The sequence below is a fragment of the Mesocricetus auratus genome, unplaced genomic scaffold (genome assembly GCF_017639785.1).
Source record: "Mesocricetus auratus isolate SY011 unplaced genomic scaffold, BCM_Maur_2.0 Super-Scaffold_100013, whole genome shotgun sequence".
Taxonomy (NCBI): Eukaryota; Metazoa; Chordata; class Mammalia; order Rodentia; family Cricetidae; genus Mesocricetus; species Mesocricetus auratus.
The window spans coordinates 49,499,654-49,519,413 of NW_024429196.1; the positions used below are offsets into that span (position 1 = coordinate 49,499,654).

General features: G+C 37.0%; 1 protein-coding gene across 1 annotated transcript; it reads left to right on the forward strand.

Moving 5' to 3' along the window:
• The first annotated feature begins 12,456 nt into the window (after window positions 1-12,456).
• Window positions 12,457-18,271, forward strand: LOC121143735 (prolactin-3D4-like). The gene is made up of 5 exons (XM_040756201.1): window positions 12,457-12,487; window positions 13,386-13,540; window positions 14,948-15,055; window positions 16,852-17,031; window positions 18,071-18,271. Exons 1-5 carry the CDS (start codon window positions 12,457-12,459, stop codon window positions 18,269-18,271), a joined length of 675 nt encoding a protein of 224 aa, XP_040612135.1.
• Window positions 18,272-19,760: the final 1,489 nt, after the last annotated feature.

Genomic DNA, 19,760 nt, shown 5'->3' on the forward strand with positions numbered 1-19,760 from the left:
GCTAGAATTCTATTGAGTATTTTTGCATCTATGTTCATTGGTCTATAGTTCTCATTCTTAGTTGTGTCTTTGTGTGGTTTGGGTTCCAAGGATATTGTAGCCTTGTAAAAAAATTTGGCAGTGAGCCTCCCGCTTCTATTGTTTGGAATACTTTGAGGAGAATTGGAATTAGATCTACTTTTAATTTCTGGTAGAATTCTGCACTGAAGCCTTCTGGGCTGAGGCGTTTTTTTTTGTTTGGGAGACTTTTGATGACTGCTTCTATTTCATTAAGGGTTATAGTTCTGTTTAGATTGTTTATCTGTTCTGATTTAGTTTTGGCATGTGATATCTATCCAGGCAATTGTGCATTTCCTTTAAGTTTCCTATTTTGTGCAGTACAGATTTTCAAAATATGCCCTGTTGATTCTCTGGGTTTCCTCAGTGTCCATTGTTATGTCCCCCTTTTCATTTCTGATCTTGTTAATTACCATGGTCATTCTCTGTCTTTTGGTTAGTTTGGACAGAGGTTTGTCTATATTGTTGATTTTCTCAAAGAACCAACTCTTTGTTTCATTTTTCTCAATGATTTCCTGTTTCTATTTGATTGATTTCAGCCCTCAACTTGATTATTTCCTGGCATCTGCTCCTTCTGAGTAAGTTTGCTTCTTTGTGCTATTAATTCTCTAGTGTGACTGTTCTTCAGTTTCTTCATGTGGGTACTTAGTGCTATGAACTTTCCTCTCAGCACTGCTTTCAAAGTGACCCATAAGTTAGGGTATGTTGTATCTGCATTCTCATTGAATTCCAGGAAGTCTTTAACTTCTTTTTTTATTTCTTCCTTTCCCAGGTTTGGTGCAATTGTGCATTTTTCAATTTTCGTGAGTTTGTGATTTTGTTGAATTTGTGTTTTCTGTGATTTGTGTTATTGTTGAATTCTAATTTTAATGCATGGTGATCTGGTAAGATACAGGGGGTTATTCCAAATTTTTTGTATCAGTGGAGGTTTGCTATGTTTCCTATTATGTGGTCAATTTTAGAGAAGGTTCCATGTGGTGCCGAGAGGAAGGTATATCCCTTTGTGTTTGGGTGAAATGTTCTATAGATAGCTATTAAACCCAGATGGGCTATAAGTTCTATTAGTTCCTTTGTTTCTTGGTTAAGTTTCTTTATGGAGGTCCTGTCTAGCAGTGACAGTAGAGTGTTGAAGTCTCCTACTATTAGGGTGTGGGATTTTATGTGCAATTTGAGCTTTAGTAATGTTTCTTTCATGAATGTGGGAGCCTTTGTATTTGGGGCATAGATGTTCAAACTGAGACTTCATCTTGATGGACTTTTCCTTTGATGAATATGAAATGTCCTTCTTCATCTCTTTTGATTGATTTTAATATGAAGTCTAGTTTGTTAGATATTAGGATTGCTACACCCGCTTGTTTCTTGGGTCTGTTTGATTGGAAAATCTTTTCCCAACCCTTTACTCTGAGGTAACATCTGTCTTTGACATTGAGATGTGTTTCTTGTATGCAGAAGAAGGATGGGTTCTGTCTTCGAATTCATTCTGCTAGTCTGTGTATTTTCATAGGCAAGTTGAGACCATTGACTTTGAAGGATATTAATGACCATTGATTGATGATTCTTGTTTGTGCTTAATTTATTGGTAGTGGAGTTATTATGTGTAAGTTCTCGTCCCTTTATCTTTTGGTGTTTGGTAAAGCTGGATTATCTATTACCTGTGTCTTTGTGTGTGTAGTTATCTTCATTGGGTCTAGGGTTTCCTTCTGGCACTTTCTGTAGAGCTGGATTCAGGAATATGTATTGTTTAAATATGGCTTTGTCATAGAATATTTACTTTTCTCCATCTATAGTAATTGAAAGCTTTGCTGGATATAGTAGTCTGGGCTGGCATCCTTGTTCCCTTAGCATTTGTAAGACATATGTCCAGGGTCTTCTAGTTTTCATAGTTTCCATTGAAAAGTCAGGTGAATTTTGGATAGGTCTGCCTTTATATGTTACTTGGGCTTTTTCTTTAGCTGATCTTAATATTTTCTCTTTATTCTGTAGGCTTGATGTTTTGATTAGGATATGGTGAGGTGACTTCTTTTTCTGGTCCAGCTTATTTAGTGTTCTGTAAGATTCTTGTATTTTCCTAGGGATATACTTCTTTAGGTTAGGGAAGTGTTCTTCTATGATTTTGTTAAATATGTTTTCTGTGCCTTTGAGCTGTATTTTTCACCATCTTCTATACCTATTATTCTCATGTTTGGCTTATTCACGGTGTCCTATATTTCCTGGATATTTTGTGTTATGGATTTGTAGGTTTTGAGATTTTCTTTGATTGACAACTGTTTATCCCCTATGGGTCTTCAACACATGAGATTCTCTCTTCTTTCTCTTGTATTCTATTTGTGATACTTGCATCTGTAGTTCCTGATCATTTACCCAGCTTTTCTATTTCCAGCATCCCCTTGTTCTGTTTTCTTTATTGTTTCTACTTCAGCTTTCAATCCTTCAAATGTTTGAGTTGTTTCCTTCATTTGTTTGGTTGTTTTTTTCTTGGTACCCTTTAGATTCTTTGAGAGATTTGTTTATTTATTAAATTTTTTTGGTTTGCCTTTTTCCCCATTTCATGGATTTTTGTTTGTTTGTTTTTCTTCTATTTCTTTAAGGGATTTCCTCGTTTCCTTTTTGAGGGTCTCTGTCATCTTCGTAAAATAATTTTTAAGGTCTGTCTCCTCTGCTTTGTCTATGTAGTGCTTTCTGGTCTTGCTGGTGTTGGGTCTCTAGATTCTCGTGGAGTCATGTTGGTCTTTCTATTGCTGAGTGAGCTCTTATTCTGTCTTCTTCCCATCTCTTCAGCCAGTGAGTGCAGGTGGAGTCTTTCTGTCTCCAATGGTCTCCGTTTTTATGAAGCTGAAGCTGGGGATGCTGAGGCTGAAGCTAGGGTCTCCAGAGCCTGGGGTCTGGAAGGGTTGATGCCTCTCCTGTGTGGGTGGGTCTTCTGGATGCCAGGAGAGGGACCCAGATGATTGAGGGAATGGGTGATGAGTGGAGGACCAGAGTGGCCCCAGGGAGACCTAAGCTCACCTGAAACTGGGGTCGGTGGAGATTGGGGTCTGGAAGGACAGATGTTTTTTCATAGGGGTGGGTCCTGTAGATTCCAGGAGGTGGCCTCCAGAAGATTGAGGGGATGGGTGTTGGGATGGGGATGGAGAGTAGTCCCAGGGAGACCCAAGCTCACCTGAAGCTGGGGTCTCTTGAGAATGGGACATGGAAGGGCTGATCTCTTTTTATCTATTTTAACTTAAATGAGAAACAAGCTTTCTTCACATGTCAAGCCCAGTTCCCTCTTGATCCTCTCCTCCCCGCCCCCACCTCAGCAACCAACCCTGCCCCTCACCCAATTCCCACTTGATCCTCAGCGAGGGTTAGGCTCTCCATGGGATCTCTTGAGCCTGTCATTTCATCCAGGGCCTGGCCTAGGCCCTTCTCCATGGGTCCAGAATGAGAGAACCTCCCTCTATTTGGGATATGTACCCAAAGTCCAATTGCATGCCTGGGATAAATACTGATCTACTACCCAAGGTCCCATAGATTGCCTAGGGCACCTCACTGACACCCACATTCACTGGGTCTGGTTCAATCCTATGCTGGCCTCTCAGCCATCAGTCTGGAGTTCAAGAGTTTCCCCCTTGTTCAATTTTGCTGTCTTTGTGGGTGTCATCAGCCCAGTATTGACCCTCTTGCTCAACAATCTTCCCTCTCTGCAACTGGATTCCATGAGTTCATATCAGTGTTTATCTGTGTGTGTCTACTTCTGCTTCCATCAGTCACTGGATGAAGGTTCTAGGATGTCATATGAGGTACTCGACAAACTCATTATTAGGAAAGGGCATTTAAGTTAGCTTCACCACTATTGGTTAGTTTGCCAGTTGGTGTCATCATTATAGATCAGTGGAAATATCACTAGTGCCAGATCTCTCCTGATACCTATAATGACTCCCTCATTTAAGTTATCTCTCTTCTTGCTATCCTTTATCTCCCCCCTCAACACTTCTGGTCTCTCCCCTTCTTTTCTCCCTTTCTCTTTTCCCCAACTTCTTCTCCCCTCTCCCATGCTCTCAATCATCTCATGAGATATTGCCCCATTCCCCTTTCCTGGGGTACCATGCATATCTCTCTTAGGGTCCTCCCTGTTTCCCTTACATACTGGCAGTGGGATTGTAGGCTGGCACTCCACTGACCCATGTCTGAAATCCATATATGAGTGAGTACATAACATGTTTTTCTTTTTGTGACTGGGTTGCCTCACTCAGGGTGTTTTCTTCTAGTGCCATATATTTGCCTGCAATTTTCAAGATTCCACTGATTTTGTCTACTGAATAGCACTCCAGTGTATAAATGTACCACAATTTCTCTACCTACTCTTTAGTTGAGGAGCACCAAGTTTGCTTCCATTTTCTGGCTATTACAAAGAATGCTGCTATGAACATAGTGGAACAGATGTCGCTGTTTTATGAATGTTCATCCCTCAGGTATATAGTAAGAGTGGAATTGCTGGGTGTTGTGGCAGACTGATTTCCATTTCTGGAGGTATCTCCCCACCGATTTCCACAGTTCCTGGATAAGATGGCATTTCCACAAGCAGGGGAGGAATGTTCCCATGTATAACCTCTCTATCTTAAACAGTCATTGGTGTTTTTGATTTTAGCCATTCTGACAGGAGTAAGATGGTATCTCAGAATTATTTTGATTTGTATTTCCCTAATGTATAAGGATGTTGAGCTCCTTCTTAAGTGTTTCTCAGCCATTGTAGACTCCCTTGTTGAGAATTATCTATTTAGATTTGTACTCAAATTTTTAATTGAATTACTTGTTGTTTTGGAGACTTGCATTTTGAGTTCATTGTAAATTTTGGAGATCAGCTCTCTATCAGATGTTGGGATAGTGAATATCTTTTCTTGTTGACTGTGTCCTTTGCCTTACAAAGGCTTCTCAGTTTCTGGAGGTCCAATTAATTAATTGTCGATCTCAGTGTCTGTCCTATTGGTGTTAAGTTCAGGAAGTGGTCTCCTAAACCAATTACTTCAAGGTTACCTCCTACTTTATCTTCTAAGAGTACAGGTTTTCAAAGTATGACCAGATGATTCTTGGAGAGGTCCAGGATAACAGGAAAATACCTAAAACTAATAAAATCTATATACAGCAAACCAACAGCCAATATCAAATAAATGGACAGAAACTCAACATGAATTTGCTAAAATCAGGAATAAGACAAGGCTATCCACACTCTCCATACCTTTTAAATATTGCACTTGAAAGTCTAGCTAGAGCAATAGGACAACAAAAGGACATCAAAAGGATACAAATTGGAAAGGAAGAGGTCAAACTTTCACTATTTGCAGATGATATGATAGTTTACATTAGTGATCCAAAAAAAAAAACTCTGCCAGGGAACTCCTACAGCTGAAAAATACTTTCAGCAAAGTGGCAAGATACAAGATCAACTGAAGAAAACCAGTAGCCCTACTGTATACAGATGATAATGGGGCTGAGAAGGAAATGATAGAAACATCATACTTTACAATTTTCACAAACAACTTAAAATACCTTGGGGTAATGATAACCAAACAAGTGAAAGACCTGTATATCAAGAATTTTGAGTCTTTAAAGAAGGAAATTAAAGAAGACACCAGAAAATGGAAAGATCTCCCATGTTCTTGGATAGGTAGGATCAACATATTAGAAATGGCACTCCTGCCAAAAGCAATCTACAGATTCAGTGCAATCACCATTAAAATACCAGCACAATTCTTCACAGATCTTGAAAGAACAATAATCAACTTTGTATGGAAAAACAAAATACCCAGGATAGCCAAAAGAACCCTGTACAATCAAGGAACTTCCAGAGGCATCACCATTCCTGACTTCAAGCTCTATTATAGAACTATAGTCTTGGAAACAGCTTGGTATTGGCAAAAATAATCAGGTAGACCAATGGAATTGAATTGAACACCCTGATATTAACACTTACATGTATGAACATGTACTCTTTCACAAAGAAGCTAAAAATATACAATGGAAAAAAGGAAGCTGGCATAACCTGATGCTGGAATGTAGAAGAACTCGATAGATCCATGTCTATCTCCATGCATAAAATTTAATTCCAAATGGATCAAAGACCTCAACATAAATCCAGCCACACTGAATGTATTAGAAGATAAAGTGCATGGTATCATTGAACGAATTGATTCAGGAGACAGATTCCTGAATGTAAATACCATTAGCATAGACTCTGAGGTCAGCAATAAATTCATGGGACCTCCTGAAAATGAGAAGCTTCAGTAAGGCAAAGGACAAAGTTCACATAGCAGCCCACAGAATGGGAAAAGATATTCACTAATCACACATCTGACAGAGGGCTAAACTCCAAGATTTACAAAGAACTCAAGAAGCAAGTTTCCAAACACCAAAGGATACAATTAAGAAGTGGGCTACAGACTATATAGAGAATTTTCAATAGAGGAGTCCAATATGGTTAAGAGGCACTTGAGAAAGTGCTCAATATCCCTTGCTATCTGGGAAAAGAAAATCAAAACAATCTGAGATACCATCTTACTCCTGTCAGAATGGCTAAAATGAAAAACACCAATGACAGTTTATTCTGGAGAGGTTGTGGTGAAAGGGGAACATTCCTCCACTGCTGGTGGGATTGCCAACTTGTACAGACACTATGGAAATCAGTATGGAGATTGCTAAGAAAAATGGGAATCATCCTACTACAAGACCCAGAAATTCCAATATTAGACATATATCCAAAAGATGCAAATTCATACAGCAAGGACATATGCTCCACTATGTTCATAGCAGCATTCGTTGTAATAGCCAGAAACTGGAAGCAACCTAGTTGCCCCTAAACTGAAGAGTGGATAGAAAAAAATGTGGTACATTTACACAATGAAGTAATATTCAGCAGAAAAAAACAATGGAAACTTGAACTTTGCAGGCAAATTGATGGCCCTAGAAAAAAACCATCCTGAGTGAGGTAACCCAGTTATAAAAAGAAAAACATTGTATGTACTCTCTCATATATGGATTTCAGACAGATCTGGGTCGTGCCAGCCTACAATCCCATGACCAGAGAGTCTGGGAAACAGAACCTTCATTCAGCTGCTGACGGAAGCAGAGGCAGATTTCCACAGCTAAGCACTGATTTGAACTCAAGAAATCCATTGAGAGATATGGAGGACTGATGAGCAAAGGGGTTAAGACTGGGCTGGTTTAACCCCCAGAAACAGCTGACCTGATAAGGGTTAGCTCTTGAAACTCAGAATGTTGGCTTGGAATCCAGCATGGGACTGATCAAGACACCATGAATGTGGGTGTCAGTGAGGAGGTGTAGGCAATCTATTGGGCATTGGGTAGTACATCATTATCAATCCCTGGTATACAAAAGGACTTTGAGTGCCCATCCCACATTGAGAGATGCACTCTTACCCTGGACTCTTGGGGGAGAGCTTGGCCCTCCCCTGGATGAAATGACAGACTATGGACACCCCCATGGAGGGCCTCACTTTCCCTGGGGTTCCAGGCCTATGGAGGAATTAAAGGGAGGGTGTAGTAGGAGGGAAGGGAAAAGGAGAGGACCTGGGATTGACATGTAAAGCAACATGGTTTCTAATTCAAATTTAAATTAAAAATTAAAATTAAAAAATTTGAGTGTGATAGTCAAACCAAATTATTAATTATACATTGTTTACAAAGTCAAAAGAAAACAAAGAATTTACTATAATTCTTGCAATTATGATGCTTAGCAAATGTGAAACTTTTTACACATAATGTCTACATGCAAGGGTGAAGAGCTCTATCTGTGAATTGTTTGACTTATAAGCACAAGTCCTGTGTTTGATCCTCAGAATTAGGGACACCTGGCTTGGTGTTGTGAACTTGAATCCTAGCACTGGAGACAAAGACACCCCAAGGTCCCTGCATGTATACCCATCCAGGTTATCTTAAGTAGTGAGATTCAGGTCAGCAAGGTAAATTTTTTATGTGAAGTCAGCAATGTTCTTGAGAATGACACTATGGTTACTCTCTGGACAATCTAACTGTACAGACATAATCAAAACACCAATATATAAAGACATAAAAAACACCAGAAAGCAGCACAAAATCAAAGGGTGTGTGTGTGTTGGTGTGTGTCTACCAGACAAATGTGCATTGATGTAACAATAACAACCTCAGTCTTACATTTGAACACCAGAGAAAACCCACTAACATTAAGAAATTCAATGAAGTGACGACAGAGATATTTGATCATGAATTTTCTTGATGCTGAGTTTAGAGCAAAGTTGTTTATGCGTAGGAGATCCTTAAATCAATAATTCAGTTTCCACACTTTCATCTGAAATCAAGGAAAAAATGAATCAGTAAAAGAAAATGAATCTTGTTTTGTTGTTTACCTTCTGAATGAACTAGGTAGAGTGTTAAGGATAATTCCTCTTTACCCCCAAGCCTGGGGAGATGTTACAATTTCTGAAAATATTTAGGACAGAGTTCAGATCATATCTTAGTCTGACTGTGATGCTGAGAATTTGGTCCTGTTTTGGGGATTTGGACCTGTAGGCCCCATATTGTCCTTGCTTTCTACGGCAGAGATATTCTGTAGGATATATAAAATACCAACACCACTGGTATGCAGAGTTCTATACTGTCTAGACAGAAGAGAGGGATTTTTCATCTCTTTTTGGAAATAACTACTGAGCTGAAATACAACAAATTGAAGGATACATAATAATGTGTCAGCAGAATAAAATGTGACAATTTGATAGCCAAAGAGTGGGACACAGTGACTGTGCTCATATTTTATGCTCAGGAATCACAGCCTAACCACAGGATAATGGTTACCGTAAGAGAGGCTATGGAGGATTCAAGGATTTAAGCAGTCCAGATGGGCTAATAGGTGAAAGTATGTCTATGGAAGCTAAATGTAATAAAATTGGTTTGAAATCAAGCAGGTACTAAGGCATCAAGTATACTGTGATAATATCCCTCTTGTATAACAATATCAAAAGAGATGAGTTATTTTCATTTATATTTAGATATCATCAGGGGATTGCTTAGGGTCTTTTTATAGGCAAATTAATGCTATTGTAATTAATTGGCAATGTTAAAATTTCAACATCATTCTTGGGTCATCCAAGTAAAAAGACTTTGCCAATAAATCACCTACAGTGACCAGACTACTGTAGTGCATGTCATGGTTCTTAATGGAGCTTGAAGGAGCAGTGAGTGTGGCAGATCTAAGCTGGCTGTGACCCTATTTGGCACCATAATGTTTCTAAGTTGCCCCAAATTCTTTTTTCTATTCTGAGGGGCAGTAAAATTCAACATTTCAAGGAGAAAAACATAAGGTACAGAAAAATGTTGGTAGATTATTGAAAGTGAGAGTAGTTTCTCTCAATACTCTCACATAATCAACTTGCCCTCGTATAGTGGATAAGCCTGGTCCTCTTTCATTATCCAGCAGAACTTGCTAAAATATGATTTATATTCTTACATATTCTTAATGTCAATTGCATTTTGAATTTTCTCAGAAATATCCATCATTTCAAATTTCTCCTTCAAATATAACTATGCCCTAAGACTAACTGGTCTAGTAAAACATCTTGAAAACCAAGGGGGACACTCCTCCATTGCTGGTGAGAGTGCCAACTGGTTCAGCCACTTTGGAAATCAGTATGGAGATTCCTCAGAAAAATGGGAATAAACCTACCACAAGACCCAGCAACTCCATTCTTAGGCATATATCCAAAACATGCCCATTCATACAACAAAGATGTCTGTTCCACTATGTTCATAGCAGCTTTATTTGTAATAGCCAGAACTTGGAAGCAACCTAGATGCCCCTCCACTGAAGAGTGGATAGAGAAAATGTGGTACATCTACACGATGGAGTACTATTCAGCAGAAAAAAACAATGGAATCATGAGATTCTCAGGCAAATGGATGACACTAGAAGAAACCATCCTGAGTGAGGTAACCCAGTCATAAAAAGAGAAACATGGCATGTACTCTCTCATATATGGATTTTAGATATAGATCTGGGGAGTGCCAGCCTACAATCCTATGGCCAGAGAGTCTGGGAAACAGAAACTTCATTTAGTGGCTGATCGAAGAAGAGGCAGACTCCCTTGGTTAAGTACTGAGCTGAACTCAAGAAAGCCAGTAACAGAGAGGGAGGACTGATGATCAAAGGGATTAAGACTGGGCTGGTTTAACCCCCAGAAACAGCTGACCAGACAAAGGTTAACTCTTGAATCCCAGGCATCAGCCTGGGAATCCAGCATGGGACTGATCAAGACCCCCTGAATCTGGGTGTCAGTGAGGAGGCCTAGGGAATCTATTGAGCCTTGGGCAGCAGATCAGTACCCATCCCAAGTATATACATGGACTTTGGACTCCCATAGAACAATGTGAGGTGCACTCTCACCCTGAACTCTTGGGGAAGGATCTAGGCCCTGCCTCATAAGAAATGACAGACTATGGACACCCCCATAGAGGGCCTCACCCTCCCTGGGGGAATGAGGGGATAAGGGGGGTGGGGGGAGGGCACGGGAGGAGAGGAGGGAAAGGGAGAGGGACCTGGAACTGACTTGTGAAGCAACCTTGTTTCTTATCTAAATTTAAACTGGAAAATAAAATAAAATAGAAAAGAAATAAACCTTATGATTCCATAAAGTTTTCTCCCTTGAAAAGGACTTGAGCTTCTGTAGGAAAAAACACCCACTATTGGTTCATCCGTATGATGAACTGTGAAGGTATTTAACACTGTTTAAAACATCTTGTTCTTTATTCTAGTAACAGGTAGGTGATAGGTATTGCCACAAGTGGGTGAATATTTTCTATATTTCATGCAAATTTTGGTGTTTAGGAGCGGGATGTCTATATTATACTCTATGTTCTCCTTTGTAATGGATTTGCTACTTTTCCCTCTCTTTAGCAGAGTGAGGATTCTTCTGATTTGTGATATTCCCATCAAACAAGGGGTTGGAGAAGAAAGCAGTGTGCATCATTCAAGAGTCTTCTGCCACCAAGGCAGATTGACTGTGTTTCTAACCAGCCTTAAGTACCTATGGACTTTTGTAACTTGTGACCAATTAAACATTGAGTTTTATGTCCCTTTCTTGCTGATTCTTTGGATTTCCTGATATTTTTTTATGTTAAGTTCTTGTCAAACTTTGATATTGCAAGTATCTTTTCCCAGTCTGCCACCCATCTATTAACTTTGACAATAATGCCCATTAAACAGATATATTTAATTATTAAAAAAAAGAAAACCAATAGACACATCAGTGAAAATACAAGTCTACAAGGGGCTCATCAGTCTTGGAATAGGAAATGACAGATATAAGGTATTCAAAATCCTAGAATCAAAAGTCAGTTTCTTCTCCAGAAAATTTTCATAGGAGGCACATGATACCTACAACTTATCCATGTTGCTGCCACTGTTGTTAATTGTAGAGCAGTATTAAATGATTATAACACTTGGTAAAGATATTGAATATCTTGTTCACACACAATGTAAATTTGGGGCTTCTATGCTATAGAACATTTTATAACGTGGAATATCTTCATGATATCATCAGTCATTATGTAGAATATTTCAGGGTAATTACCTAAAATTACTGTGAATCCGTGACATGATAAGACCATCAGCAACCCTGGCAAAGTGTGGCAAGTAGTAAAACCATAGCATATCAGTTGAAATAGCAACTAGCAATTATATGATTTGTTTTAAGTTTCAAGCCATGTGAAACTATCAATATAGCATATGATGGGAAAAACAAGGTGCCTAAACATGTCATTGTCTGCATTCATGAGTAGACTTTTCATGAATGAATATGATATGCTTGTCAAAATGCCTTCTAAACATTTGTGTTTAGACCTGTTGATATTAAGTGAAATATTTTACAGTGCTATGGTTAATGAAAGACATTTGTGCTTAGTTAAAACAGTCTGAAATAGGTTTATGCGGAGATTTGTTGGATTACTGAAAGCATTCATCCTTACTGGAACCACTAGGGAAACTTGTAGAAGACATGGCAGACATATTAAGACGTTGAACTAGGGAAAAGGATTGGGATATAAGTCCTTTCTCCTGCTTACCTGAAAGTGAGTAATGAATTAGAAGAGATGGCCTTGCTGATTTGGAGAATGACTGAACTATATGGATCATAGTGGGGAAATGCAGCATGACACATATTAACATATAACTATGTTAAATGTAAAGAGGATGTTAATACTCCCTTAGGGGAGAATGGTGTGCATCTTGAGACATTGATTCAACTTGGCCCCCAGCTCTGTCTGGCTCTGAGTATGGTGGTATATATATGGGAGGTGGAAAGTTTACTGAAGGCAGCACCCAGGTGAAGCAGCTTTCCAGAATTGAAGATCATATTGTCGTGGATCATCTCAAAGATGCAGCTCTCTTTGTCTTTACCAAGGCATGGTAAGTAGCCACGCATCATGTACTTCCAGGACTGAAGTCTAACTAAGCCTTAGATGATTTGTACAGTAAATTTTCTTTGGTGTGCTCTGTTCTGTGTTTTGAGGGAACTGATATTTGAACAGTTTAGGGGCAATCAATACAAAGCTGAAAGATCTCTTTAGAGGAAACTTGCTCAATTATGTTTGAGTTCAGAATTTTTCATGAGGTATCTTCCTTGTGTTTCAGACAGAGACTTTATTATTTCTGTTTTAACAGAAGGATGAAAGGGTCAGTGTTACTGGTATTTAAGAACCATTAGTTTATAACACTTCGCATTTCAAGTGCTACCATATAAATTAAAAAAGTAATACAACTCAAACTGTTCAATTAACATTATAGAAAAATGAGTCTATATTGAGAATTCAAGATGAAATGAATGGTCCAATTGCTTTCAAGCACAGAGATTAGAATTTATAATCAATTTTTGTGCTCAATACATAAGTCTGAATAAATTATGAAATTACCTAAGTCTTAAATGATACATATAAGGAAAATGAATTAGGTGCAATAACAATATATTTAAGGAAATGAAAGACAACCATTAATTCTCTGAAATTTCATATATGTGTAAATAACGATTTGTAATATTTGGCCCATGATTAATCAAACACCATGTGTTTGGAAACTTGAAAAGTTTCTTTGGAGCAAATGCAAACTCTGAAAATTCTCACATATTTCAAAATCTTTACTGGCAAAATATTGCTACTTCCCTGTATTTTCCCAGTTATAACAGTGAATACTGTATGAAGTTATATCAACCCAACTCTCTTAAAAAGGTCCTTCAGAGTACACTCCCAACTTCTTTAATTGTTGTAACCTCATTTGTATAGTTCATCTCATGCCGTTTCTCTGACAGCAGGAGTGTGTATGCTGCTGCTAGTGTCAACTCTGGCTCTTTGGGAGCATGTGGCCTCCAAACCAAGTGGTCCTTTGTCCATGGAAGCCCTGTATAATCGTGTGGTCGAACACTCTCATACCACATTTGTCCTGGCTGCAGATATATACCGTGAATTTGTAAGTAATTTCTTTGCTTCTGGATACTGATATAAATGGGACCTCTAATGGCTAATCACTAATGATGTTGAAATGAGTCATGCATCCAATTCCAAATAATTCAATTTTATTAGCAATAAAAGGAATCATATAGTAAAAGGTGGAATGTGAAGAATGTAAACTTTCATGAGCTCTTTAAAGAGTGTAAAGAATTTAATGATACTTCAAACTTTTCTATATTAACTTTAATTGTAACAGCTTTAAAGTTCTGAATTTGAAAGTTGAATTCCTGTTCATATATTCTAGATTTCTTTATATTTTTATGGGATTCCTTACATACAGATAAGATGATAAATAGTGCTGGAGAACTGAATTGAAGTTAGTTTATGGAGAGGAATAAAACTGAAGAATATTGAAACCATGTAAACAGTGAAAAACAAGATAAAAAAGATACACTTAAACTTGTAAATTCAAAGAATAAGGGCTTATGGTTTTCAGTATCTTAGGGAAATTAAAGGGCTACATTAGACAGAAAATATATTCTGTACTTTCTCAGCCAAATACCTCACCATGCCATTGTCTGTCAGTGGTTCAAGAACAAAGCACATTTCCATTGAAAATTGGGTATATGGATTATATTCACCTACATTTATAGGGAATATTCATTCCTATTGTTATTTTTCCTCATTAGTTTTTCTTATACATTTTATTCTTCTCTTCTTAACTTTCACATGCACCGCATTTTTAAGAGCCAATTAATTCTTTCAAATTATGGGAGTTACAATCAAGAAACTGTAACTTATAAATGTAAATAACTTATAAAGTATGTTCTTCTTATCATTAATACAGAAAAATAAAACATTTTTGTGAATGCTTACTTCACTCAGGCTGAATTGGTCCTTCAAAGGACACCTGAATTTTTATGTTTATTTTTTCATCAGAGCAGCATTAGTAAATCCTAGATTTATCACGTAATTTTTATGGTACTGGTACTTGCTGATATTTGAGAGCATAATTATAAATGAATACTTCATGTTTCAAAAAATTAAACATTATTTTGTGGCAGTAAAATACAAGATATTCATAAGTATGAACAAATGATAACAGTTCTTTTACACTCAGGCTAGCAAAGCTTATACTTAAAGACATAAGTAGTTAGAAGTTTGTATGCATCTTAGTTATTTCTAGCCAAACAATAACAGTAGCAAATATAATACAAAGAAACAATAAACAGGTGAACAGAATGTGAGGACTGTCTACTATATTGCTTAAATAAAGTGGGTAAAAGTTAGGAACATGATATTTCCATCATTCTACTGTTTCATGTTTTTTCTTACATCTCATAAATGTAGAGTTTATCAAAGGTATCATGTTTGATTCTATTCAATTCTGAATCATCAATAAATTAAATCATTTAATTTCTTCCAGAATTTAAACTTTTTCAAGAGAAGTTGGTTTACAGACAGGCCACTCAGCATGTGTCACACAGCTTCCATCTCTACTCCAGAGTCTCGTGAAGAAGTCCATGGAACAAAAGTAGGTTTCATCCCTGTTTTATACTGAGCAAGTAATGCTACACACAGGCTAATTGTGATGTGTGTGATTACTTACACATAAGAGATGTTCTAATTTCAGACCAAATAGATAAAAGATATGCAACTGTCAGAGAACAATCATATCATACAGTTGATAATTTTAGCACTAAGTAAAATGCATGACAACTTATTGTCCCAGAGTTTAACTTGTACACATAGAAAACTCCTTTTACAAGCAATTTCTGCTTGTCAGAGGAAAGTTTTAATCTGAACTCGATATTCATTTTTAACATATTATTACACATACAGAATAAACTCAACTCTCCTTGTGTTTGTGATACTTAAAGGATATTGCTCTGGCATCAAGTTACCTAACTGCGTAGTTCTTTCTTCTTAAGTTTCTAAACTATTCTGTACCTATTTGTATTCCATCATTATTTCTACAGTCCTTCCTAATTAATCTGCCTTTCCTGCATGTTACCTGAAATTCATTTGTAGAAAATACTTGTCTCTAGACTGTATCATGTTCCTCTGAATGACTTATGTTTTGATTAATTCTACATAACTCTGAAGATCTAATGTATATATGTTATGATATCTTGCTCCTGGCTACCTGTCATAAACATCAGTTTATTTATATAAAATTACTTGTTTATCCATCTCTCACACATAAACTACTATGCAATGGTGCTTGTATTGCTAACACAAGTATAACAGATGCAAGAAATTCTCATCAGCAATGTATGGCTATAAAAAGAAGAAGGAAAAGAAGAAACCATTTTTGTCGATACTTTTCTGTACAGTATAAATAGAATCATTTTGGATTGAAACATTTAATGTTGACAAACATTCTATGATTAAAAATTTTTTAAGAAGACAATGAAATGAGGCTCAAAACAATTGGCACAAGTCTTTTCGCTTGTATATCAAGTATGAATTTACACTAAACTTCTTTCATGTTATGCATTCATTCTTAATCATTATTGTCTAGTTCTCCTAGCCATATGATTGATAATACAATTGGTCAGCCTATTTCATTCATAAACATTTTTTAATTATAGGTGAGTACATGTCTAGTCTTTATTTTTGTAGCTTGTGCATTTCCTCACAAACATCATAGTAAACTTCTAACAGTAGAAGCTATTTGCTTTACTTTGGCCTGGAGATAACACTTACAGGGTTCAATTTACATTCTGATTTCTAAAGATGCCTGGAATTAAGTAATTCTTAGTAATGATTTTCTTCTGTATATGTCAAAAGTAGTCAACTCATCTAGACCCAAGGGTGGGGGGAATCATGCAGGTACATGAAAACCATGCTTTTTCTCCAGTCAACTCTTTGTAAAAGTCTCAAGTAAATATGTGAGAAATCAGCTTGATTCAGTAGGGTAAAAATTATTTGAACCATTAACTCCTGGCAGTGTTGGCATCTATATTATTGAGTCCTATCTTTGGAAACCTACTGAGGCAAGTACACCAGGTTTTTAAGCCACAGAATAAGAAATCCAAGAGAATAATTCTGACAACAGGGACAAATGACAGAATGTAGAAAGAACACAAAATATGATCATTTTGAATAGTGAAAATTAGTAAGACCCCATTAGTTTTATTTAACATGGTGGAAATCAGTATGTGGAATTATGTATTCATGCAATATTTATATGTTATATAATATTTAACATATTACTACTAATAAAAATATACTGTATTGTGCCACCCTTGTGGGAAAAATACATGTATTTCTCTACATAGCTGTGTAGCACCTAGTATACTATGATATCCACTGATTTTTTCCTAGACTGAAGACCTTCTGAAAGCAATTGTCAACATTACTCATGCCTGGGAAGAACCACTGAAATACCTGGTGTCTGCAGTGCCCACTCTCCCAGGAGCTTCTGATAATATGCTGAAAACAGCCACTGCTGTGAAGGACAGAAATCATATACTTCTGGAGGGGCTTGAGACCATCCTAAACAGGGTAAGCTCTTTCGACACATCTTTGTTTAACCTATTCATAAAGTTTGCAAATTATGTAATTCAAAACAATTTTGAGACACTCAAATACAAGGCTACTTTTAAGCCCATGGAACACTGACCTTTGAAGAAATTAGTTGCGACTCCTAGTTAATTGCACAGTAGCTTTTTGTAATGGGGTGGACACTCTACCTACCTCAGTTGATCTTAGAGCAGTTACTGCCTGGATCACTTGTACCATAATACATTAAGTGAAATATACTGCTCATGTGCAAGGATTCATAAAGCATATAAAGTACACAATGGATTTATCTGAAAAGAAGGAAAGGATCAGGGTACTCCACCAGAAGCAATGTGGTCGGAATGACACATCCAGCGAAGTATTTAGAGCATGCAAAAATTCACAAAGTGAAAGGATGATACTAGCCCTTTCCTTGATTTTTAGTTAATTCCATTCATACAGCCAAATACAGTCTTGCTGATTCACTGTCTATCTACTTGTGTGTGGATATATCTCATTTGAAATCAGTTACAGGGCAGAATATACATATTATGCCTGTCTTCAATTTATGTGTTGGTGTCTAATGCCTTTACACTATTTTCCAAGGTTTCTCAATACAAATAATAATCCTCTATATCCTACCACAGTTCATTAAAAATACACAAGGAATATGAACTGAGAAATGGCTCTTGCCTTTAGTGCCTGGATTGCTTGAATACCTGAGTCCAGGTCCAGAATTTGTGTCTATTGTCAATGTGGTGTCTTTTTTTTGAGCCCTCAGAAAAGGTTTTAGGTAAAAGTATGGAACACTCTCTCAAAAATCAAGCTAGATGTCACTGGAGGAACTATGACCAAAATTGACCACTGACACTGAAATAATGTATAACACACACACACACACACACACACACACACACACACACACACACACACACAGAGAGAGAGAGAGAGAGAGAGAGAGAGAGAGAGAGAGACAGACAGACAGAGAGAAAGAGAGAGAGAGAGAGGATAATATCAATAAGACTTGTTCATTTGATGTTAGACCCAGGTTGAATATGAAGATGATGCCTACCCTGATTGGTCCGGAGTGTCAGATTTGCAGTCATCTGATGAAGAGACTCGCCTTTTTACCTTTTTTAACCTATGCCGTTGCCTGAAAAGGGATACACATAAGGTTGACACTTTTCTCAAGGTCTTGAGGTGCAGAGTTGCCTATAATAATGAGTGTATTTTTTATCAGTGAGTGCTGAGTGCACAACCCAGAAATATCCTCCTGTCATCATTCATGTTGACCCAGTACTTTAATGCTTTCTTTCCCTTCTCAGTGTATGAATGGTTATGATGGAATTCTTTCTATAAAATAAAATCTAATTCTTTAGGAAAAACAGACTCAATGTGAAAATTTATGGAAGTCTTTTGTGTCCATTTAATATAATTTGGGTCTAGGCTTTTGTAATGTGCATTCAAGAACCTCAAGTTTGGCAAACACATAAGACACAATTAACTTTACTTTAGATCACAGTGAGTGAAGGGAGACAATTTACTTAAGAACAATACTGGTGCCACTTATTAGATCAATTGTATCAAGGGATTGGATATCTGAGAGATCTTATAAAAGGAAACCATTCTGTGAGCAAAATTTTAGTCTAATAACAAACTTAAGGAGTTCAATAATATTGGACTATCTTAAATATCATTAATTTAAACTTTCAAAAATGTAGTAGGAAAGAAGTATCAAACAGATCTATATTTCTCCAGTGGTGCCCATCTGCCAACTTGATCATCCTTAGGGCCATCTTAGGAAAGAAGCAGGTTTCCCTCTTCTGTAGTTCAGAATTCAGAGCATTTTAATACATTAAAATAGAAGTATAAAACAAAGAAGCGTATCTCACATTTATAGAAAATATAGCAGGTCACAGGACCTGGGAAGATGTCTCCTAGTGGTTATAGTCTATTTGAAGACTGAAGTTTTCAGGCAAGATTGAAAGGAAATGGATGTGATTTACACAGCTACCAAAGGAAAAGCAGAAAAGATATTTGAGAAGAATGAGCAGTTACTCACTGTCACACCAGCGTAGTTTTGCTTTCTACTGCCTCTGAGATATTTACTTTTAAGATTACATATGAAGGCCTTGTCCCAGCGTAAGAAGAATAGCAGCAATTATATTAAAACATACAAAATAGTAGAGAAATTTGGTAACATAGATTAATAAATCACATCATGAACACTAAAGGTACAATTTGAGAAGAAAAAATTTATTTTTCATGAGGATATTTTTCCAGAAATTGTGTTGCTTACACAAACAAACTAATGTTATATTAAGATCACTATAATAGTTGGTGCATTCATTTCAGACTGAATCAAAAGAAATTCAGACATTAATGGAGATAAAGATATTAAAGAAGAGTTTCATGATACAAATGACCAAGGTCTGGATAACCGAAAACATGAAGGAACCCTGACAGATAGTAAGATATCACAATCTAACAATTCTTCTTGAGTATTGCATGATATAACTCTATTCTGATTTTGAACAAAATTCTTTGGTATTCACATATCCAGCACATAAAGTAGTAAATAATTATGAATAGTGTGTCTTCAAAATGGTTACTAGGTATCTCCTATGTAGTATGCACATTAACCAAGATAGTTGTAAGAACAACAAGGTGAAGCCTGGTTTTTTATAGAAGATGCATAACTTCAGCTTGGAATATTCCTGTTCATGTGGTAA